At 42.2% G+C, this 24,496-nt stretch overlaps 1 protein-coding gene across 4 annotated transcripts in view; it reads left to right on the top strand.

The window, feature by feature from the left end:
* Positions 1-24,496, top strand: part of MALRD1 (MAM and LDL receptor class A domain containing 1) — a 2,533,556-nt gene that overhangs the window by 973,939 nt on the left and 1,535,121 nt on the right. For all 4 annotated transcript variants that reach the window (XM_085630825.1, XM_085630827.1, XM_085630826.1 and 1 more), the window contains exon 18: positions 2,597-2,707. In XM_085630825.1, the coding sequence (XP_085486951.1) occupies positions 2,597-2,707 (111 nt within the window). The remainder of the gene's footprint in view (positions 1-2,596; positions 2,708-24,496) is intronic.

The following is a 24,496-nucleotide window of genomic DNA, read 5'->3' as shown; positions in this document are numbered from 1 at the left end:
AAAAGTTTCTGCTGCTCCCTTAGGCAGTCTAACGGATCAGTTTTTGTCTTGTGGTTCTTACTTGGAAGAATTTATGGACTATGTGAACACACCAATGTCAGTGTCTCTTTACATTAAATTTAGACTGGGGATCTTGCCAACTGCTCCTTTAACTCCTTTGGATAAGCAATGCTAATTCCTCCAATGTTTGCCCCATGGATTGTGGCTCAGTGAAAACAATGAGCATCTATTGTTCTTCTGTGGTGCATACACCAAACAGCGTGCTCGCTGGATTATGCCTCTGTGCCGCCTCTTTTGGCTTGACAATGGGCATAATGCTTCGAAAATATGCAGAGCAGATACTAGGAGCTGTGACTTTCACTCGGTTGCTAGCTACTTAAACTCTATATGGCATCTCTGAAAAAGAGGTAACAATTCCCTAATGCACCATGCGCTTTAAGTCTACTTGGGTTTAAGGCTCTTTTCTTTGTGATTTTAAGTGGATTTTAGACAGCTGCTAGTTAAAAGGGGTTTGTCTAAAGGCCCTAATAAGTTTCTTGTTCTTTGGAAACAGATTATTTTGAATGCTGTTTATCGAATTGAAATATTCATAGTCTGTCATGTCTATGTGTACTTTTATGTTTTTTTTATAGCTGAAATAAAGTCAATGATAAATGATGGATGACATAATGAATGGATGACAGAATGTGAAGGTTAAATAGTGGATATCAGTAGATGGACGGAAGGGAGAAAGAATGAATAGATAGATGCTTGGAAGGAGAGACAAGGAAGCTGTTCTAGGGAGGGTTTGGCTCACCTGCTACTCCCTTCATTCACAGAATCCCAGCAGTTACTGTGTTCAGGAGTAAGTTTAGTTAAACCGGGAAAATGTCAGCAGCCACTCTTAAGCAAGGTATTTATTAGATCAGACCATTAACACCCATGAAATGTCACTTAGGTGCACAAATACACTTATCTGCAAGTGTAAATTTTCATGCCTGACTCAACCTACCTCCAACTCCACATAACTCACAATTTTGTGGTTTAAAAAAAAAATTGCAGGCAGTTGCCGCCCCATAAATGACAATGGCTTCCTTTTCTGAATCCCTTGGGTTCTATCTGACTTCATTAAACTGATCAGCATCTCATATTTTCTACTGCTAGCCCAATATATTCAGATTTTCAAACACCCTAATGCCCTTAGAGTGGTCTTACTTAAGGAGTTCTCCTTCATGCTGGCACCAGATGTCTCAGAATATATGTGTGTTTTATCTGCGGGATGCAACATTAACTTTACACTCTCCTAAGGTCCTAAGCAGTTAATGACTGATCTTTAGCTAATTGATCTCCAATTTTCTGAATAAAACCGTAGAAAGACAGATGCCAGCAACTCCAGGAATACATTGGACCATTTCTTGAACATGTCTAGCTGGCACAGACCAAAGCTGTGTGCACCTTTGACAATGGACTGTCTAAAGCACTTTCTGTAACTCGGAAGCTCTGCGGCTTAGAGCATGAGCTGTGGAAAACACAACTCAGTAAGGACAAGAAGCAACCATTGCTTCCTATTTCCAAATTGTGGTGTCAGCTACTCAGGCAGTATCTTGTAGAATGTCTATACCCTTGGAAATTGAAATGCAATAAAACATTTCCATTGTTCAGTATTTTGGTGATTGTTTTGAAGATAACTTTCCCGAGCATCGCTCAAGTCTGCCTGCTAATTTGGGTGGCTTGGGTGACTGCTATTGCATTGTGAGGTGAGCAGTTGATCTATTCATCTGATTTCTAGACCATGCTTTGTCAGCGCACTGTGAATACACAAAGGGTTGGACTCGCCTATAAGGCAACCAGATGGTGCAGAATGGCTGATCTGAAAGGTCAGTGTGTGAGCTGTTTTTTTGGTGCTTTTTGTGGGCCTGTTTTATAGTCTGGTGGGTAGTTATTTTCTCTAGTATTACCACAAATATTGCCTGCATAAACCACAAAAGCCAACCACAAAAGCCAACCACAAAAGCTTGTAGCCGTCCATAGCTTTTCAAACACATACAGATGGACTTTTCTAGTTCAAAACTGACCTGATTTGTACATGTGGGCCACTTTTTTAGGTTGAGCATTAGTGCGCATATACTGTCTGCAAGACCTTTTGTAGTCAGTATACAGTGTGGAATCCCCCCTGCTGCTTACCATAGGCTGACTCCTGTGTCAGTATTCATTGTTGGCTCCTTATTGGCTGGTGCTCCCGATACATCACTTCCGTTGTATCACAAAGATCACTGGCTAACTACAGTTTTGTTACGCTGTAAGATTTTATTTGTTCTGTTTAAGGACTGCTCCTTTTATTTTGTATTGTGCCACCACGGCTCCGTGTGCACAACAAGTGTACTGAAGATGACTCTACAGAAGATCTCAAAACTCTAGCAAATGAGAGACCTATTGCATTGCAATTGTTGTTTGTTTAGTTATTGAATTCTGAAATGGGGGTCACTTTTCTTTTAGTACTCGGGTCTATTTATGGTCGCAGTCGGACCCTGAACACACAGTGGATATGTGCCTAACTTAAACACTTGAACCGTAATGTTTAATTGAAACCCACTGAAAATCCAATTTTTTTTTATAGGTACTTTTAAAAACGTCAAATGCAACATCTGAACTTTGGTCACAAACTGGCAAGCAAGGGGCAAACTGGAAACGAGCTGAAGTATTTTTAGGAATAAGGTCTAATTTCCAGGTTCGTTGATTTAATACATTTGTATTTCAAGCACTTTTCCTATGTAAAATGCAACTTTATAAAGACTCATCTTTTTCTAATGTTAAAATATTTGTTCAGTATTATCTTTGTTAAATATGATTTGACACTTCATAAATCATACCTGTGCTTTTCCTCGCACACAATTATTGTCAGTTACTTTTAGTTTCCATGTTCATAAGTTATATAAAAAGAGTGATGAAACACATGACAGTGAGTGCAAACTGAAATGTTTTGCAAATTATTTTATTACACACGTAAGTTTTGCGTCAGTACAGTAAAATAGGTTGAAATGCAACAGAGTATTTAATCTTTAATTCATTTTTATTTAAACCGTTATGTTCAATGCTTAAATGTGCATGTATTCACACTAGTTATGCTTACCCCAAATTTGCTATAAAAAATACTTTCATAAGTCTCATACAAGTTCAACACATCGACATTTGATATACCTGAATTAAATAGTCTAGTTTCTCTTTTGTGTGTCATTTAGGATTATATGTTGTTATACTAAACAAATCCACAAACACCTTCTTTGGGGATAGACAAAATGCATACAGTCAAATATGAAATGCTAAAACGTTCCATTACATCTTTTAAAATATATTTTGCCCTCTGCAATATTAAACGCTGTTAGACTTGGGGGTCTCTAGTTGGCACAGATATGCACTTGTGACAAATAGGGACCCTCGCCTCTAGTCAGGGTAAGGAGGTACACTCCTAAAATAACCCCTGCTCACCCCCTTGGTAGCTTGGCACGAGCAGACAGTGTGTAAAGCATTTGTGAACACATACAGTAATCAAGTGACAACACTACAGATGGACACCACACAGGTTTTATATCAAAAATAAGTATGCTTTATATAGATTTACCACAAGACCATTAAACGACAAAGATACACAATACTGTTACTTTAGATGGTAGAATTTTGCTTAGTTCTCTTTAGTTCTTAAATGCGACACTTTAAGTCAATGTACCTTTTAGATGCGACACGCAGGGCAACAAAAGTGTTGCAACGATGTTGATGCGTTGAAGATTTTGGTGCAAAGAAATAAAGACGTGAAGATCTTCCAGATGCGATACGCTTCTCCGATGTTGCGAGAAGACTCGATTCAATGCTTCAGCTGCAGCGGCGACACACTTTCCGTGATGCGACGACAGCGGCCTTGGCAGCGGCACTCTTCTCCGACGTTGCGAGACGCTTCAGCTCGATGCGATGCTGCAGTGGCGACACCCCTTTACGCGATGCAACGACAGCAGCTCCGACGGCGGCACGCTTCTCTGTGGATGTGAGGCGCTTTTCTTGATGCTGTGCAATGCAACAACTACGATGGCTGTGATGGCGACACGCTTCTTCCTCGATGCGAGACTCTTCTCTTGATGCGGTGCAATGCATCAGCTATGATGGCTGCGATGGCGACACGCTTCTTCGGCGTTGCGAGACACTTCCTGGATGATGCGAGACGCTTCCGCTCGATGCGACAGCTGCAGCGGTGACACACTTTACGTGATGCGACGACAACAGCTCCGACAGCGGCACGCTTCTCCTTCTCGAATCGCGCTTTCAGCTCCTTGCGACACACAGTCCCTCAGAAGGCCCAACAACAGCAGCAGGCACTTCCAAAGAACTCTAGGGAGCTGGGGGGTGAAGTCTGTTGTTCTTGAGACTTCAGCAGGAGGCAAGATCTTTTCCAAGCCCTTGGAGATCCTTCACAAGTTGAGCAAAAGTACACACAAAGTTCCTTTCTCCTCTCTTTGGCAGTAGGCAACCCCTGCAGGCCAATCCCCCAGTTTCAGGGATAGTCTCTCCTCAGTATCCTCTTGGTTCCTCTCCTCAGCAGAGTTTCTTCTTGTTTCCCAAAGTGATCTAAATCCTTGGGATCAGGGTCCCAATACTTATACCCCAAAATCCTTTGTCCTCTGAGGGCAGAGGGACCTTTGCCTTGTTCAAACCGGTTCTGGTCAGTCCTGGAGCACTTTGTTTACCTGGCTCCTTTTTTCCTTTCAGAGTGCAGGGCAGAGACATCAGACGCACCACAGGAGGTGGAGCCAGCATTGTGGAGGGACGGCACAGCCCTATTCAGGTCCCAGGTGCAACTCCTCCCACCAATCTAGATGCAGATCTCTCTATTCACCACTGGGACACCTCACCCTGTCTCCTGGAATTCCCCAGCCCTGTCACTCAAACTCCAGACAGGGAATACACAGCCTAGCAGAGGCAGGTTTGAATGGTTAGACAAGAAAATGCCTACTTCCTAAAAGTGGCATTTTCAAGCACAGAATATTAAAACCAACTTCACTAAAAGATGTATTTTATAATTCTGAGTTCAGGCATACTAAATTCGAATTTCTACCATGTTCCCTGAGTCAGTTAAGATTATAAGATGAAATAACCAAACTACCCATTCTGGCCTATGGAGAACAGGTAGCCTTGCAATAGTGAAAAACGAAAATGGCTGTAATTCACTATTAGAACATGCCACACACACCAGGGCATGTCCTACCTTATCCTTACAATGCACACTGCCCTTGGGCCTACCATAGGGGTGTCTGATATGAAGAAAAGGGAAGGTTTAGGGACTAGCAAGTGGGTGCACTTGCCCAGTCAGCATGACAGTACCAGACTGCACGCAGGCCCTGCAATGGCAGACCTTAGACACACTTTTACAGGCTGCTTCTGTGGGTGGCACAACCAGTGCTGAAAGCCCACCAGCAGTATTTGGATTTACAAGCCCTGGGCACTCATGGTGCACTGTACTAGGGTCTGACAGGTAAACCAAACCAACCAATCATGGAATCACAAATCATACATCAATTTACAATAGGGAGTACCTGCACTATTGCACTGAACAGCAGTGGCACAGTGCCCTGAGCAACTAACACCAGCAAGAACACATGAGGCAACAGCAACAAATGGAAGGGAGACCCACGCCAAGGTGCCAGGTCTAACAAACGCCTTTTATCTTTCGGAGCATTCATTTCTTGAAGTCGCGAATTTTGTAATTTAAAAAATGTGTTTGTATTGAAATACAATTACAAACCACTGTTGGGAGGAATGCCCTGTGTCTGATAGGTACACCTAGACCCAGGGCTTAATTTGTGAAAGAAAGAGTGGCAGCGCCCGAAGCTTGACCCGGCAGGTGCAATTAAACATCGGTGCACCAAAAACTAAGGCTGGTCGTCTCTAGTCCATTATCAGACACTGCCTGCTCTCTCATCTCACGTTTGCAGGTTACTGCTATCTCCATTTGAGGTGCTTTTGCCGTCTTTTTTTCTTCCTCTGTTTTTCCAATCTGTGTTTTCCCCTCTCTTGCACTCAACAATGCCTGGTAAGGGAAAATAAGTGCCAGTCCCCGAAAATTAGTGATAGTGGTCCCCACCTGCTCTAATTAAGTACTGCCTCGACCTCGTATACATTATGAGAACTTTAGTTTATAAGCAGAATTTTTAATTTTCGTGTAATATTACTTTTTACAGTCCTAGGCAATCCTTTTATAAACACTGGTACCATATACTGACTTGAAAAGAGTCAAATTAATCTTTTATCAGGCACAATATACTATTGTTTTTTACTTTTCTTCTTGAAATGAACATTTCTACTCACAATATCCCTGTCTGTGCGCATTTTAAATTTTACGTAATCCAAAAATACACAAAGTTCGTTACCTTTATTGATTGCTTCCTGAAAAAAGTATAATATAATTATAGGTCAGCGTACTTCTTCTTCTAATTTGTTCCCAACACATAATTTCTGATATGTGCACTGCAAGACAAGTTGACAGACACATTAAAAATGATTTTATTGAATGACATCTGTCATCTATTCAACTCAGCATTATCACATTTCTGTGTAGAATTATTTTATATATTTTACTGTTAACAGAGCACAGCTAAATAATTCTTCAGGGAATGGAATTGACTAGGACCTTCCAGTCTGTTTAGGTGAAACAAAATTACGCTGTGCACGTTCATTTATTATGTTTGGAAGGCTGCTAATAGTTTTTGTTGTGATTTTGTTAAACTAAAATCTGACTTTGTATGAGCATGTGATAATGTTTATGTAAAATGAATATGACAGCGGTGAGAACTACATTTTTAAATAATGTTGGAGTGTATGTCCTTCTAAAGCAGATTAGACTGGTTCTTAGTTTTTCCAGAAAGTAAATACTTGTATCACTCTTGATAACTTTTCCTATTCGAGACCTGGGCATAAAACCTTGTAAGATGAACCGATTGGACTAGTATTTTTTTAAGAATATTTTCATTTCCTGTTCTGTAATTTCTTCATACAAGTAAATATTGACCAGATGGGATGCTTTTTTTTTTTAAGAGGAAGAGGGATGCAATGTGCAATTCAGAATTGAACTTGCACATTTTTCCTTCTGATGCATCAATTTAACAGTATTACCTTCATCAGTATCAAAATGTAAACTTTTTCTAGAAGTGGCATAAAGGTTGTCATTCAGATAGTCTACAAAATATAGTAACATATCTTTACTTCCTTCTAATTCATAAAAATATTATTAAAAAACGTAAGAAGATTTCAGCATACACTCTAAAGTCATAACCTTGTAATTGCCATGCATGCTGTTCCATCCCTTAATGAAATTTGGAAATCTCATAACTGCAGCATATTAGCGTGGAACTGATTTGTCTTTAGAATTTGTTTTATCAAAAACAGATCTGTTGTGTGTAAAAACAAAAATAAATCAGATGCAAAGCAATGTATACATTTTTTCAAATACTTGACATTATTAACATCAGGCTGCTCAAAAGAAGTTAGCGAGGATGCTGATGTAGCGTCCATTGTTAATAATCATTGGTATTAACCGTAATTCAATGTTCCGCTCAATTTGATACTTTTTATGCAGCCACACGAATTAAAAGTCATTACATTCGCGATGTTGGGTTACCTATCTGAGAAATAATCTGCTTTTCGGAGGTGGTAGTGTCTGGTGAATTTGTGTATGTTATTGAGTAAATAAAATATAGCAACCATAATGTTGCATGCTACAGTGCTGAATGATGTCTACTGGCCCAGATTTGTCAGACATACTACGTGTAAGCATGAAGATAACGCAGAACAACACCACCAAAGCAGCACACCTATAGGGCAGGTGCTGCAGCATAAGAGGAAAAGTGTGCAGTTGAACGGGAGTGAGCACATGCATTGCAAATAGTCCAACCACTGGTAATCACTAGTGGTGGCATTCCCACCCAATGATTGCTTGGAATGCTACCCCAAGTGAATGCCAGTGTTTAGACTATTTGCAAGCATTCCTTCTAGCATCTTTTGGGTGTTTAAGCACACATCAGCAAGGACACAGGTTTTGATGAGGCGAATTCAGGGTGAAGTGTTTACATGTTGGTGTGTCTGTGTGTAATATGTGTTGACACTACGTGGCTATATCTTGGGTGGCAAACCGTGGTATTACCAATGGAGCCCCAGACATAGCCAGTTCACAATGATTGTCATAATGTTACCCATGTCTAGCACAATGATGCCATCATGTCCATGATAACGGCCCTGCTATAATGACCATTCCTAGCCTCCTTGACCCAATCGAGGCTACGCATGAGTTAATAGGGGTCACACATAGCATAATAGTGGTGATTCAGAACATACATTTAATAGCCCTGGTATAATTTTTTGCCAACCCTGACAACATTCATGCCACTTATGGATTGATAGTGGGCATCCTATTATGATCCCTTTGTTGTCATTATGTGCACCCCTGATATATTACAGTCCATACCCAACACAATGCTTGCATCCTGCTTATTATGGTGCCTGCCTCTGGCATGCTGATAATTAAGACTTGAATCTCGGAGTCAACATTAGAACTAAGGTTGTGATTCAAGTCACTTGATCATGATGGAGGCATATGGGAGACTGGATCTGTCAATATAAGGAAAATGTATGTGTCTGTACATGAAGAAAATTAGCTTCTACTTGTGGACGAGGAAATGCGTAGTGGCTAAAATTGTGACCTGGCACTTCTAGGTAAAATAATGTTTACTTTTCAGTAAATGGGAAGGTGTTTATTTAGCATCATATGCAATATGGACACCTATGCAACGTTATGTGTGCATTGATAAAATAAGCTAGAATACCTTCTTCTCACTGAAGTCCATTATCTCTTAGTGATGCATTAGCTAAGGAAAGTGGTGAAATATTAGGTGTAGCGCAGATGATTTTTTTTTGGAGTGCACATGAAAGTGTGACCCTTGGTCCCCGTCTTTCTTAAGGTATGTAACTCTATTCTTCAAGGAGGAGAGGCTCCTCATTCGTGGAACACATCTAACATCGTTGTTTTCCTAAAATAGGGGAAGCCTATTGACGATATGAGTTCATATCGACCAATAGTGCTGATCAATGCCTACGCCAAGCTCTTTTCTAAAATTCTTGCTGCTCGCCTAGCCCCATTAATCCATTTGATAGTCTCAGAGCAGCAGCACGGCTTCGTCCCCGGAAGAGACACTTCTGCCCATATTAACACTGCAATATCTGCCTTCGATGTCTCGGGTCAGCTAGGCCAGCAGATGGGCATGCTGATGTTAGACGCCGAGAAGGCCTTTGCCCGGGTGACATGGGAAGCACTATGGGTATTTATGTCTTTTATGGGCTTTGGTCAAAGGTTAATCTCGGCGATACAGAAAATATATAATCACCCAACAGCTACAATTAAACTTAACTGGCTTTCTTCTTTATCTTTTCCGGTTCAGACGGGGACCCGGCAGGGCTGTGCTCTATCCCCCTTATTATTTGCTATCTACATCGAGCCTTTTATTCAACACTTACTGATTAATGGCAATATCGATCCAGTTGTCTTGAACGGGATAAGTCTAAAATTAACTGCTTACGCGGACGATATCGCAATTTTCTCAGCTGACCCTGTTAAAGCTATGGCTGCAATTATCTATGAAGCACAGCGGTTCAGCTCCTTCTCCGGCTACAGGTTAAATCTGCATAAAATACAGACGATCCTAAACTTTCAATTAGCCCCCCGCCAATAAATCTTGGAGTTACAAAGACAGCTATCTATTTGGGGGTATGTCTTAGCAGTCAAGTGAATGAAATTATGCCACTAAACTACGATACACTATTAAAGAAAATAGCTGAGAAGCTACGATGCTGGCATCATCACCCTCTTAGTATTTACGGACGGTGCAATGTGGTCAAAATGAATATTTTGCCAAAATTTCTATATTTATTTCGTACCATCCCACTAATTATACCATCTTTTTTCAAACATCTAGATAGTATTTTAGGTAGTTTTATTTGGGGATACCGACGGGCTAGAAGAGCTATCCGATTTCTAAAACTTTCATACATACAAGGTGGTTTTAAACTCCCTGATTTTAAGTTATACTTTTGGGCTGCGTTTATGGGACGGATACAGAGCCTACTTAGAGGAATTGATACAAATCCCAATTGATTTTTAAATCAGCTGGCGTGTGGGCCTAATACGGGGTTTTTACTGTATCAAACATCCGATCCTAACTATTTCAAACGTGTCCACTTTAAAGTTGTTAGAGACATTACTAAAATATGGCGTGAAATCTGCAAAACCTACGCAATATCCGACTTGCACCAATATACGTTGCTATGGGGCAACCCTCTGTTTCCTAATATATTTCACGATCATATCGGGAAAGAATGGCAAATCAAGTGTATAACGCGGTTGGGTCAGCTGTATGATGATCAGGGTTTTCGAACTTTCTCATCACTAAAAGAAGAATTTGATCTTTCATATACCCACTTTTTCAAATATTTGCAAGTTAGGGACTATTTTACTCGAGGTCGGGGCTATTAGAGTTGTCCAGCTCATGCGAAATCTTGTCTATACTTGTCAGTACTAAGGAACAAGGATCTATCGGTAAAATTTATCAAAAACTCATTGGGGCAGTCGGTGAGGATAGTTTACAGATTGCTGCTAAACTTAGCCAGGTTTTCGGCTCTGATATCTCTAGGGAGGAAATACAAGAGTCTCTTCAAACTATAGATTCGGCTATAACATCTGTCAATCTAAAACTTCAACAGCATAGAATTATTTTTATGCTATATTACACTCCCGAGCGAATTTCCAAATGGGCTAATAACTCATTTTCTGCTAAGACCAACTGCCCTAAATGTCAGGAATATGCTGCCAATTTAAACCATATGTTCTTTACCTGCCCTCGGTTGAAGGATATCTGGTCTAATATCACTTTGGTTCTGTCAACTTGGGTCGGCTATGATAGTCTACTCTCGGGGAAAGAGCTACTACTGGGATTATTTATGGAATCTAGGTCTCTCACGAAATCCTTAGCTTCTATCATCGCCTCTTGTGCCCGTCTGTGTATAGCTCGTCTCTGGACACATGCCACATCTCCAGTATTAATACATTTTGGTCTATGATGAGGGAAGTCTTCGAAATGGAAACTGCATTGGCAAAAGCTAGAGGCCCCCGTTCCTTGCTAAAACTGTGCAGGGTTTGGTCTTGTCTACATTGGGACTAATGATTGTATGTATCTCCTCTTTTTCTTTTTTCAACCTGCTTTTTATTTTTTCTTGACTTTTTTTCTTCTTCTCTATAAACGCTCCTTTATACCCTGCACTTGTATATTGATGTGTTGGTACTTGAAGATGTTGTTCTCATGATTATTTTTCTTTTTGTCTTTGTGGCAATAAATAAAAAATAATTAAAAAAAAAAAGTGTGACCCTACTTGAAGGACACGGATAGACCTATGGAGCAAAAACCGCCACAGTTTTCTGTGATTCAGGCCATGAGATCTTTACATTGTAGACTGTTTTAATATATGCATGTTGTTTTTGAAGTTCCACACAAATTGTTTGCGTCGTTAGGTCAATCTACCAAAATGTTAGGCATGGATAACTGGGACAGAATTAAGTTTATCTTTGTGTGTGAACAGAGACTTACATGTGTTCTAAGATTTCAGAGAAAGAATTTGAGGTTTTGATCTCTTTTCCAAGTCAGTGTCTGCCTATAATGGTGATATGTTTAAAAAAAAAAAAAAGGCAGTCTACTAGCTTATCAGGGCAAGACCGGTCCTAGGTTGGTAGAATCTGATTCAGGGAGGACCTAACTTGGCAGTTTGGGCTGGACTGCTCCCATTGGACTGAATTGTATACCTTTGGTTTTTTCAGTGAATTTCTATGTTTGTTTAACTAGTAGTCACAATTGCACAGTGGTGCAGAAAGGGGGCTAGGCTTCTGACCAGCTTTCAGGAATCATGCTGTGTAGGACTTACAGGAGGTACCAGGAGGGCTTCTTGGCCCCCAAGGGCCCTCAGGAGTAAAGTGGACTTAATGCCCCAACTAGTAGTGCACCACGAGCCATGTTTATAGAGCGGTGGAGAAAGGGGGCGTGGCCTCCAAAAACCACTTAGCAATCCCACTGTGTGGGACTTACTGGAGATAACAGGAGTGGTAGTTGGCCTCCAGGGCAATCATTTGGGGCCATCTACCCCTCCTGTTACCTTCAGTAAGTCCCACACAGCAGGATTGCTGAGACATTGTTGGAGGCCATGTACCCTTTCTCCACCACTCTGAAAACGTGACTCCTGGTGCACTACTAGTAGGGAGATGAAGTCCCCTTGGCTATTGAGGGTCCTTGGGCGCCACCTATCCCACCTGTTAGCTCCAGCAAGTCCTACACAGTGGGTTTGTGGTGGCCACAACCCTTTTCTCTACCACTCGGCAAACGCGCATCCTGGTGCATTAATAGTTGATGGTTGAAGTACCCTTGGCTCTTTAGGTCCTAGAGGGTCAACTAACCCTCCTGTTACCTCCAGTAAGACCCACACAGCCTGATTGCTGAGAGGTCATCAGAGACCACGCCCCCTTTCTCCACCACTCTGCAAACTTGCCTCCTGGTGCACTCCTGGTTGGGGGAAGAAGTCCACTTTAGTCCTCAGGCCCTCAGGAGGCAAGGGGTTCTCATCCCCCACCACACCAGTGCTGAGAGGTGCATTTGCAGAGTGGTGGTAAAAGTGGGCATGGCCTCGAACCACCTATCAGCAGTCCCACTGTGTGGGACTTACTGGAGGTAACAGGAGGCGTTGTTGGCCCCTAAGGACTCTTAGCAGTGAAGGGGACTTCGTCTCCCAACCAGCAGCATGCCAGAAGACGCGTTTGCAGAGTGGTGGAGAAAGGGGGCAGGGCCTCCCGCAAGTTGCGGGCCAATTTCAGCCCCTGGTACCTCATTACCCGGGGCCCAAACTTTCTTTTTTATATTATTTTAATTTGTCTTTGAAAGGAAGGAGAGGCACTTTCCCTGGGCCATTTTCAGCCCTTGGACCTCTTCCCCAGGACCCAGCCTTTAAAAAAAAAGTATTTAAAGGGAGGGGGACCGTGCAGCTTTTTTTGTATTTTTTTGTTGTATTGTTTAGATAGAGGAGCCTCGTGGCCCCCCTTCCCGGATCGATTTATTGCCCGGGGACCTCAACCCCTGGGGCCCAGTTTTTTCTTTTTTTAAATATTTATTTAAAGGAAGGGGGCCATCCTCGGCCATTTTCAGTCCGAAGACCCCATCCACTGGGACTGAAGACAAGAGAAATGCGAGGGCACGCATTATGGGCGGGAGTCTCTGATCCAGCTCAACTCCTGCCAACATTAAAAAAAAAATGCTTTTTCTGGCCCTGGTGGGTCATTGTGGGACCCACCCCCCCCCCTCCCCCAGATGCCTAGAGGGATCAGGGTGTTTTCAATAGAAATGGAAACCAAAAGCACAAAGCGCCAATGATAGGTCCCAGTCTACCACTTATATAGACTGCTATCTGAGGCCAGCAATGATGGACCCCAAATTTGCTACACCAAGTGAAATGTTCCTGATGAAAAGTATGGAAGTCAAAAGGTTTGAAACATTTTCTAAGTCCCACTTGAGATAGATACTTTGTTCCTTTTATTGTTGAAAAGTGTTGACATTTCTTCTATGAACAAGAACACAAAGAGTTTTTTTGTTAATCTTTGAGAACAAAATTCCCCCTGAGCGTGCACCCACAGAATTTGTAGCTGCTGCCATGGAACCGTGTTGCAGGGATTCGGCACATACACAGAACTATGCACAGGATTATGGGACATCAGTGTATAGGGGTTAAGCCTTCCCACCACCTTTGTACCCATGAGCCCAGGACCAACTAGCTATAGTGTGTCACTCGCTCTCCTACACACTCTCAGAGAAGCAAATGAGTAGACACCCCAGAACACAACACTCCCGAATCTCTCAGGAATTGCGGTAAAGAGGCAAAACTCTTTTGTTTTTGTCCACAATAACGTCTGACAGAGACACGAAATAGTTTAGAATATTTATTTGAACTATCGTGTTTTATGATGCAGTATACGTGCACAACAAGCAGAAAAATGCATAATACAAATATTGTCAGCATAGCAACAAAGCGGTATTTCATGAAGGGAGATATCATAATGAAAAGACAATCTAGAGAAGACAATTTAGCCTAACCACACTCCCCTTGCTAGGAATGGGTATTATTTTATAACAGAAGATCTCTGGGTTTTGACAGCAGACCCCATACCTTAGTGCTAGATGGTATATCTACATCACAGGAACGCATTACTCTTCTCCCTGGAAAGGTCCCTCTCCAAGAGTGTGTTATTCATGCGTGCATCCCCGTATCAAAATGCTGGTGTCCCCGAGCTACGTTGCTATGTTGTGTCTAAGTGCTAGGGCCTGCCCAGAACAGCACAACAAGGGGCATTGTTTATCAACCTTGTACACAATGTTCAGACTAACCTCCAGGAACAGGCAGAGAACGAACACAGTGAACAGTTCCCATGTGAAAGTACAGACCGAGACGTTGCAAAAATAAAAGCAGCAACTAACGTGTGCACAGCTGAATCATGGCTGAAGGGCTCATGCTGACTTAGTGATGTTGACATTGTCCTCACTGGCCACGTGACACTGAAGGCCAGATACCTGAAGTAGTTTGGTCCCTCTGAAGCTTTAAAGAGTTGTCGCTGAAAATTCCCAAAGCAAAATAGAGCTTAGTCGTTTTTTCCCGTGCTGCTGGGAGCCTTCAGCAGGAGGAGCAAATATTCTACTGAATGATGTGGAACTGTTGGCTGGGTACGTTTTCCATGGATCCATCTCGAGCTCCGGAAGAAAAGTTTTTAAAAGGTTCCAAACAATTCTGGTGCCCAAACAGTCATTGGAGAGCACTTCTAAGGCCCAAGACTATTGGAGGTAACACATAGAGACTCTCAAGTAGTCAGGAAGAGGCCAATATTGGTGTCCAGTGCAGGACCAGTTGCTGCTGGTCAGTGGCACACTTTTATGAGAAAGGCCTCTTGCAGCAAGTTGTTAGCCTTTAGCCACACAGGAGGTCAGACACTGCTTTATTTTGGGTACAACAGGGAGCAGGTGCCACTTTCAGGGCCCATTTCAGGTCATAGATAGCAGGTCCAGCCGTCTTCTGTACTTCCATAAGTACAGCATTATGCCTGGGGATGCTACATTTATACCAGGCACCAGCCAGTGGTTCTGGATGATGCCTGGGCCCCCTAACCAATGGGGTAAAAATTCCTGGTGGTAATTCTACCCACTTTTTTACAGCAGTCCCTGTTTGTCCTAATGCAAACAATCCTACAGTGCTCTCACTAACAAAATCCAGGAAGGGGAAACCCTTTTTACCTTTGTACAGAGTCTGTGCCACAGCCGGGGTTCTGGTATGGGTATGAGTAGCACCTTTCCTCTCTGGTAACTCGATACACGTTCTGGGGTAAGCCTTCCTCCCACTGGATTTGGTGCCAGCCTGACTCTGAAGGACAAAAGCTTGGGCCTTTCAAGGTGTCACCTAATATATATTAATAACAGGGCCAGCTCCATTAATGTTCCTAGGTCCACACCAGCCCGTCTTACTTCAAGGGAAAGAAAATCAAGACACCTCTTCACTTCCAAGACTTTGTCCCTGTTCTGGAACCAGTCCATTTTTACTCCCTTGCTAACCTCATTCAGGCCAAGTAAAGGCAGGGTAGTGGCTGGAGTGCTAATTCAAATTCAGGCAGGGTCAGGCTAACTTTATAAAAGTTACATTTTCAACATATTTATTAAAAATCCAACTTCACCCGTGTTGATACAGAGGGGGAGCAAATCCTTTCTCAATAAAAGGGTCAACCTTCTGATCCCATGAGGAAAATTCCAGATTAAATGAGGTTGAGGTTTATTCCCCACATTGAACTTCTGGACCACTAGGTTATTCGGGTTTAGCTGGCATAAAGTAATGTCTCTGCTCTGGCTTATTTTAAAACAAAGTGCTTTTTGTATAGTTCTTTAAAACAGATGTGGGCCTAGTGGAGTCTATATTCATATTGAGCCTAAAAGGCTCTTTGGTCCACTCAAAGGACCTATAATAAGGTGGTCTTTTCTGTTTGGATAGAGAAAATTTCACACGTCGAGGCTCCCTGCAGAGTTCCCCCCTCTTCATGCAAGAGCAAGTTTCCCCACCACAGGACAACCGCCAAAGACAGGGAATAAGTAGACAAGAAGCCGAACTCCAAGCAGAGAGTATGAGGGGCTGCCAGTGTGTTTAAATTACATATTTGACGAGATATTCATCCTACAATGCCATCAAAGGAGTCCCAAAGGCTTATGTACAACGCTTCGCAAGCATAGCATAGGGGGAATTTAAACCCTGTTATCTGACAGGACATTCCCAAAATGACACCTATCACATGTTATATAGTCTATTGAGGGTGTTTGCCTGAGAGAAGTTCCGTCATGTCATTTATGATAGTCCTGCCATGTACACCCCATTTTACATACATTATTCCATCCACACGACAATAACGATTCTAAACAGCTGACCTTTTACCTGGTAGCTTGCACCTGTCTCTTCGACACCAGGCTCTCGGTATTCTATCATTATCCCTGTACCTGACGTACATAAACCTGACCTCGGGCACGGTATACTTATTCTGAATAAGGGTCGCCACTTTTTTCATCCTTGGCCAACAGCCAGCTGTGCATGATTGCATTTGTTTGGAAAACCATTCATGATTGTTTTCAAAACAGTTGTGACTGTTTCCAAAACATATTGATTCTAGAAGAAACCCTGGAGTGACCCCTCTAGTATATAGGACCCTTATACCCCCTACAAATTAGAGGAGAATTCCTTCCAAGCTGACACGGGGTCCTGCATGCTGAATCTTCGACACGCAGCAGTCTAACATCCCTTGCGAGGTGTCATCCTAGAAGCAGAGATGGAGTCCTTCGTTCTGATACGACTAGTTGAGGGGACTGGTTCTTCCCTAGGGGTTTCTTGGCTACAGATACACATACATATACACATTTGCATGCTACACACACAGATCTATGCTAGGTACATTTAGGAAAATTACTTAGGGCGTGCATTTTAGGAATATGCAAGTGCTACTGTTTTTATCTGAACTGCTCTTTTTCATCTTATTAGCACTATGGTAGAACTGTATCTACTATTTACTATATTGGTACTTGCAATCTCCTTTGTATGCTTCTTTCTCCTGATTGTTGCAGCACATATTTTTTACACAAGACTGGCGCTGGACCAATAAATAATTATTGAAATGTCCTAATCCCCATCCTGTGTATTTTCTGAGAGTAAGCAAGCATGAGTATCTGAGTGAAACATACTGTACTGTGTTCCACTTTTCCTGGGGAATCAGGGTTGTCATGTTCAGTGGTTGCCAGAAACTACCTACACCACTATAAGATTGTAGAGCTAGCTGATCTAACGGCTGTCATATCCTGTGGGGGTGTCTGGAAGCAGTCAGGACACCAAGCCCTGAGCCTAGGTCATCCAAAACACGCAGGCACTGGGGATTCCTAGGAACTACACGACATGGTTCTCATATGAACAGTTAAAATCTGAGTAGTTCAGTCGTGCTTTCTCAGGAAGCCTTACTCACACTTTTCAGAGACGTCTGAAGTGGGAAGGGACATCTGCCTCAGCTGAGCAGATATACTCTGTGTATTGGCTGAAGGGTTAACAAGCTTGTGGGGATAAAAGGTTCCCACATTGTGCAAACCCCTACCTCTTCACTTTTTCTCTTCTCTTTTAAAAATGACTGACCCCGCGAGTAGCTCCGGGGAAGAAGAATCTGCAAACGCTCTTAACATCACAGAGAACTGTAGAAATGCAGTAACTATTAAGTTGAAAGAACATGGCGTACCAGCAACAGGTGGAGGTGTTAACTTCGTGATTGAGGCACACAAGGTGTTCGGATCAGAGGTATTCTAATCTTGGGTTCAGTTCCTACCTGCAGATCCACAAACTAAATTGTTCCACACAAACATTGTAGTTGAATCCCCAGATAATTTAATTTCATACAAAGTCATTGAGGTCCCATTAACATACCAGCAGCACAGAAACTTGTTTATAGGCACCCTCCCACACACAACATCTGTCGTGAGACTTGGTCCGCTCAGCATAGAAGAAGTGACCTGGCCGGTATAGCGACATACACTCCACATCCCGAGATACATACACTACCCGTGGATGAAGTCCGTTCAATATATAAAGACATAGTCAGGCTATACAGACACATTGCCCAGTTTGTCATGCAGACATTAACAGTCCCACCTGCGAGAAATGATGCAGTTGGTCCATATGAGACCACACCCACCATTAACCCACTTACACTAAAGTCAGTGATAGGAACAATTTCTTCCAAACTGGAGCAAATTCTGTTCTGGATTGCACAAAAAATAGCATATGCATATGGGTCCGCAGAAAAAACATAGCATGCTAACAATTTGCTTGCAAATGGGGATGGTTTCCTCGATTGAGGATTGTACCACTTGGGGAACAATCTTTGCTGCCTTTTACATCAGAATGCACAGTACCCCTTCCATAGCAGTCATTTCAGAAGTATTGAAACAGATACAGAATGAGTACGGGGCAGGACCTGCCCTGGCCTTGTGGATGAAAATGATGGGCAATTTTGCCCAAGTCTCTGAAATCATGCTGAGCAACATAAAGGGGGAGGCAGCAGCAGTGGCCATACACAGTCGCCTAGGGGAAATAGCAACTATAAATAAGGAGCAAGAATTACCAAAAATTATCAAAGAAACCTATGCTGCATTAGGTAGAGATAATTTGGAAACCAAAGCAGGAAAGCCACAAATGGCGGGTAGTCCTGAAAGGGATACCTCGAAGCAAACGCCAGCTTCTTCTAAAAAGAAGTGGGATATCAAACAAACCAAAAATAACGATTCAGAGAAGAGTTCACGATCAAGGGGTGGGTCTCCCCAACAGGAGTCCTATGAAAGAGGTATTATCTTAGGAAGTGTGATAACATTAGGAAACCTGATTGGAATCAGGACACTGATACCAGCTCCTTTTGTTCCTAACAGGATTCATCAAAAAACTCAGAGAGGGACAGTCGATCAGAACAAAGCAAGAAGATCGACTAAAAACTAAAAGGGAAACAGATCGCACTTCAGGTTATAATATCAAACAGGAAGAACAACCTAAAACAAAACCTCAATTCAAAAAGAAGAAAGTAGCAGGCTTAAACAGGGCCAGCTCTAGGGCGGTGCGATCGGTGCCACCGCACCGGATGCTGTCTTTGGGTGTGGGCACCATATTCATAGTTTTAAAAGTACCTGATGCAGTGTACATTCTCCCAGCAATTTTCAGGCATCAATTAAAATGACAACTCGGGTGATTAAAGTTCTTCCTGGAGAGAGACCGGATCTTTCTCTAGTGAAAGCTTTGACCCATAATAGCGCAGAAGGTTAATATGCCTGCTGCAAAGAACGTGTCCCATTCACATCACAAAGTGCATATAATATAAATTTGTCAATGGTTTACAGCTTTTGTCAGAGATCCTTTCATGACATGCATTTTATAAGTTAAAATCCGAATATAGCGCAGGGAGCTATTAACTGCAATCAAAGAGCTGCATGCTAACTGCAAGGAAAATATTAGAGCTAAATATTTTTTGCTCAGTCTTTCGTTGTCCTAATATTGCAGAAGGGGTTTATTTTGGTAGAGATCAATTCTTATTACTAGAGAAAACTTTAACAATGGTGTTACATTTTGAATTCTGAATTTGTGCTTTTCTAGTCCAAGGACTCTTAAACTATTTTCCCTACCTGTATGGATGAAATGTGATCCTACTCCTTGTAGGTCTCTGTCTTATGTAACATTTACTATATACTGATTTACACACTGATGATTGATTGTCTCTGTGCAATCAGTGTGTGATGTAAAGTGTTCTGACATCATAAACTGGTATGAGTGGTGCTATAGAACTAAATAAATCTAAGAGGCAGTGTAGACTTGAGGAGCACTGTCAAAAAGTAGTAGTGAGGGAATCCGTGGCGGAGGTGGTCTCTGGGGGGGGGTTGCCAACAAACATTGTCAACAGGGCGCCAACAGCGCTAATGCCGGCCCTGGGCTTAAAAATGCCCAGGCTACTGAGGACTCAGCTTCTGAACGAGGAATGGGCTCTGACGATGCTAGACAGCATGGCAGAACTAACAGTAGCTCGCAAGAACCTGAAGGGTTTTCTGGTGACAGCAATATTGAATGAGCACATCACGGTGGAAACACCTGATACAAGAGTTAGTGTCCCACATCGATCATTACACAAAATTACACTCCAAATAGAGGGGGACATCTCAAGAAAAGTTAAAGTTCTCTTTTGGGAGAAATTAACATATGGATATGACATGCTGCTAGCGGAAAAATATTGGCCGCCTGAGTTTGTGATTGATTGCCCAAAGGGGGAAAGCGTAATTTTGCCTGCTTTCTCCAACCTTGTTCCAGAATTTTTTAAAACACTCATATGCGTAGGAGTGGGTGCTGATGCTAGCTCTGGCATTATACCCCAACCATGTGGGGGGGGATGTGGAGTCGACCCACTACGAAATCCCATTAAAATCTACTCCAAATCCACAGACACAGTACCCAATAAAAAACAATGCAAAAAGATAGGTCAAAGAAATCTTAGGCCAACTTGAATACCAAGGTGTGATTGAGACTTGCACCTCCCTCGTGAACAATCCCTTCTTTCCAGTAATGAAACCTGACAACACATATTTTCTAGTTTTAGATTACCGAAATTTAAACACAAGAATGTGAACCTTTGCTGTTCAAAATACACAGTGTCGCATTAATGAACAACATTGTGCAGAAGACAAAACAACATTAGCTATCTCGAATGGATTCTTCTGCCAAAATATAACTCCAGACAGGAGATATTTGACACAATTTTCTGCCTTCGGCACACAGCATCACTTTTGTCATTTGCCTCAGTGGTATAAGAACAGCCCGGGCTATTCTTGGTAAGAGTGTCAGAAATATTACAAACATGCGATGAAGAGGCAGTGACCTATGTAGATGACATCTATCTGATGGACGATAAATTACTTGAACACTTGAGCAGGGTGAACAACATAATTTTGGGATTCAACAGCTTGAGCTACAAATTTAATTTCAAGATGTCATAAAGTGCATATCTCAATGTACTGTTTTTGGGATATGGGCTATCCAGTGAAGGCATGAGCCTTGCAGCCAACTTTTTAGAGAAGTGTGCGCTGCTCTAACCTCCAAAGACTCTGAAGGATTTGCAATCCATATTAGGAATTCTAAATTTTGGCAGAACGTACATTCTAGATTACGCAGAATGAGTAAATGCTTTCTACGATGTAATAAGACCGGATTTCACAGCACATCAGTGGGCACCGGAACATACAAATACTCTACGTTTAATTTAGGCTGACATGATAGCATCTAAACATTCGCACTCATGTGTGAACTCAACCAACTTGGTGATCCAGGTAGTCCCGGGTTTAACAGGATATACATGCATCACTTTCAATGAAGGTGAGACCGTCTGCATACAAGTGACATTTATACAAAAATGCTGAAATGCGATTTGCGGTAACTGAAAAAATATTGACAGCAGTACAGACTGCTGTAGTGAGAGAATGAGCACTAGCACAGGGGAAACACACAATTGTTGTAACCCTGGTACCGTCTTTAGAAGCTATTACCAAAGTGAGCATTCCAAATGCAAAAGCACTGCATCCATGATGGATACAATGGGCTAATTCTCTCCCTGCAACAGATGTAGATTACAAATATGATTCTACATTAAAAACACAAGTGTTCTTGCAGCACAAACAAGATTAGCCTCTGCTGAATACATCTTTGCCTCTAGAGATATATGAATACATCATTTATGCTGATGGTTCAGCCTGCCATAGGAAGTAAACAACAGTATAGCGCAGCATGTGCTATAGTGAAGGGACATATGCGGGACGGTAAGTTCCATTCCAGCAATACGACTACGCAATCTCTAGGAGATTGCTCAGCACAGTTGGCAGAGCTGAAAGCCCTGATACTAGCACAAGATATACGGATCGGGAATTCTCCAGACTGATAGTGTGCGATTTTTTTTTTTGTGTGCCGTCCTATAAAGAAATATCTACATTACTGGGGCCAGAATGGGTGTAGAGATTTCAAGGGTTGCACAATTAAACATAAATTGTTATGGGAACAAGTGGCAAATCTGAAAGCATGCCTGCCACAGGCTCCTGTTATTCACACCTTGAGTCATCAGCGTGTTCAAGTACACGTTGAAGGGAATTCACTGGCTGATGAACCTGCCAAGGTGACAGTGTGAACTGCTGCCATTGCTGCAATCACTCTTTCTAGCATGAGGATAGACGGAGACATACTGATAGCTGTCAATGCCTCAAAGGATGGCTCTGCCATTCCAAAAGGCTTTCCACTCAAATATTGCTATAAATTAGATTTGCAAAACACACCATATGCTCAAATTTGAGTAATGGGGGATAGAGTTATACCAAACATGGATCGCAGATTTGGTTTAATTCTAGCTGCAGATGAGGGTCTAGGCTCATCACACGCAGGAGTCACTGCTACAATTTCATTATTGAAGCGGTGATTCTGGAGGCCAAGTTTGTCTAAACAAACAAAGGCTTGTGTCTTAAAATGCGACATCAGCAGATGAAAGGTTCTACTGTAGCACGGACACCACAAACACCATTAGTCATTTCAGACAGACCACTTGCATGTGTCTATTTGGATCACTGCAGCCCCTTAAATTCAGATGGGGCTCACAAGTACATGTTGGTGGCAGTCTATTTAGGCTCTAGGTTTCTATGGGTTTGGCCTCAGGGCTCGGCTGACGCTCAAACTGTTATAAAGGATTTGCGAGTCTTCATGGGGACATACGCAATTGGCACGTTACAATCTGACTGTGGCCCTGCGTTTAGCTCTCGGGCTTACAAGGAAGCCATGGAAAGTATGAACGTTGCCTTGCGGTACTCCTCCCCCTACCATCCTGAGGGAAATTTGGTGAAGGGGAGGAAAAATTCAGGACCTAAAGCAATCCTTAGCAGCAAGGGTATTAGGTACGGGCAGAAGTTGGGTCAATCACATATATGGGGGGCAGAGGGCACTAAACAATATGCCAAGAAAATTCGTGGGAGGACGTACCCCTATGAGATCTTGTTTGGAACAAGAAAGTGGGTACCTGACCTTGATTTTACCAGCACAGTGGGGATGTAAAACCATTTGAATTGAAGGATCATTTGGCTGTTTTACAGGAACTCAATGAATTCTGGGCATTACAAACCAACATCCAAGTAAAACAGACGACCACTGGGGAAGTGAAAACGGTTGTGGCAAGACCTATCTGGGTCCTGAAGATTGGGGACCTGGTCAGAGAAAAGATCGTGGACAAGTTGGAGCTTGGGCCATGATACAGAACACCTGTACCTGTCCTGGCGGTTCAAGGAACAAGAACAGTACCTCTTACCGGCAATAAAGAAAGAAGATTCATCTCCATTGATCACATCAAAGCACACTATGTGGCTAATTCCCAACAGTAGGCCGCGTGGAATCCTGAGTAGACGCAGGTCTCCTCTCACTACTATACAGGAAGTTCAGATGGAAAGACTAATAATGTTTCAAGACTCACCTGTGCAAAATGGAGGAGTATCTAATAACGGAGTACAAATTACACCTGTTGAAATTGAACAACATCCAAATTAAACTGAAACGTAAATTGCAATTCAGCCTAATAATGAAATTTCCATCAACGTGCCTTCACATGAAGCAACTGCCAGCTCTACAAACACTGCTGAGCTCACAAAGATAGACCAAACTGCGTCTGGCTACTTCATCAACTTCAATGACTTTTCTTCAGATTAAAGTGAACCTGGCAATTGCCACCCATTTCCAAGAAAGAAACATGTCAACAGTTCTATCTCTGGCTGACAAAGACTTACTTTGTTTCCCCTTGGTTGCATCTTTGGTTTGTATTAGGGAGCCTGTTCCTTTTAACTTGGATTGGTACAGTAACTGTCTTTTCCCTACTACTAAATGGACATTACCTCCCACAGCACTCTGCAGTACAACCTGTGAATTTGGTCTTGAAACCACACACGTCATCACACTGTGAACAAAGAGACTGTCCCTAGAGAACATTACAACTGTTACAGTATATAATATTGTTTGGGATAGAGTTTAATATGATGTATTTGGTCCTACTGAACATTTGAAAATTCCACATGTTCATTGAATGATTTCATTACCCCGAGTACACTCTCTGATGATTGGGACTTTGAGCCTGTAAATACTATGCTCTCAGATTTAGAACAATCTGCTGTATTTTCTTACAGGGAATTGAATGAAGATACACCTGACTTTAACAATATGTATTGTTACCAGCATTATGGTCATCACCTTTTGCACAAGGCTAGCGCCCCACGCAACAATTAACACTTACCAT

The sequence above is a fragment of the Triturus cristatus genome, chromosome 10, assembly GCF_964204655.1.
Source record: "Triturus cristatus chromosome 10, aTriCri1.1, whole genome shotgun sequence".
NCBI lineage: Eukaryota > Metazoa > Chordata > Amphibia > Caudata > Salamandridae > Triturus > Triturus cristatus.
This window is presented reverse-complemented; position numbering and strand designations above follow the sequence as displayed.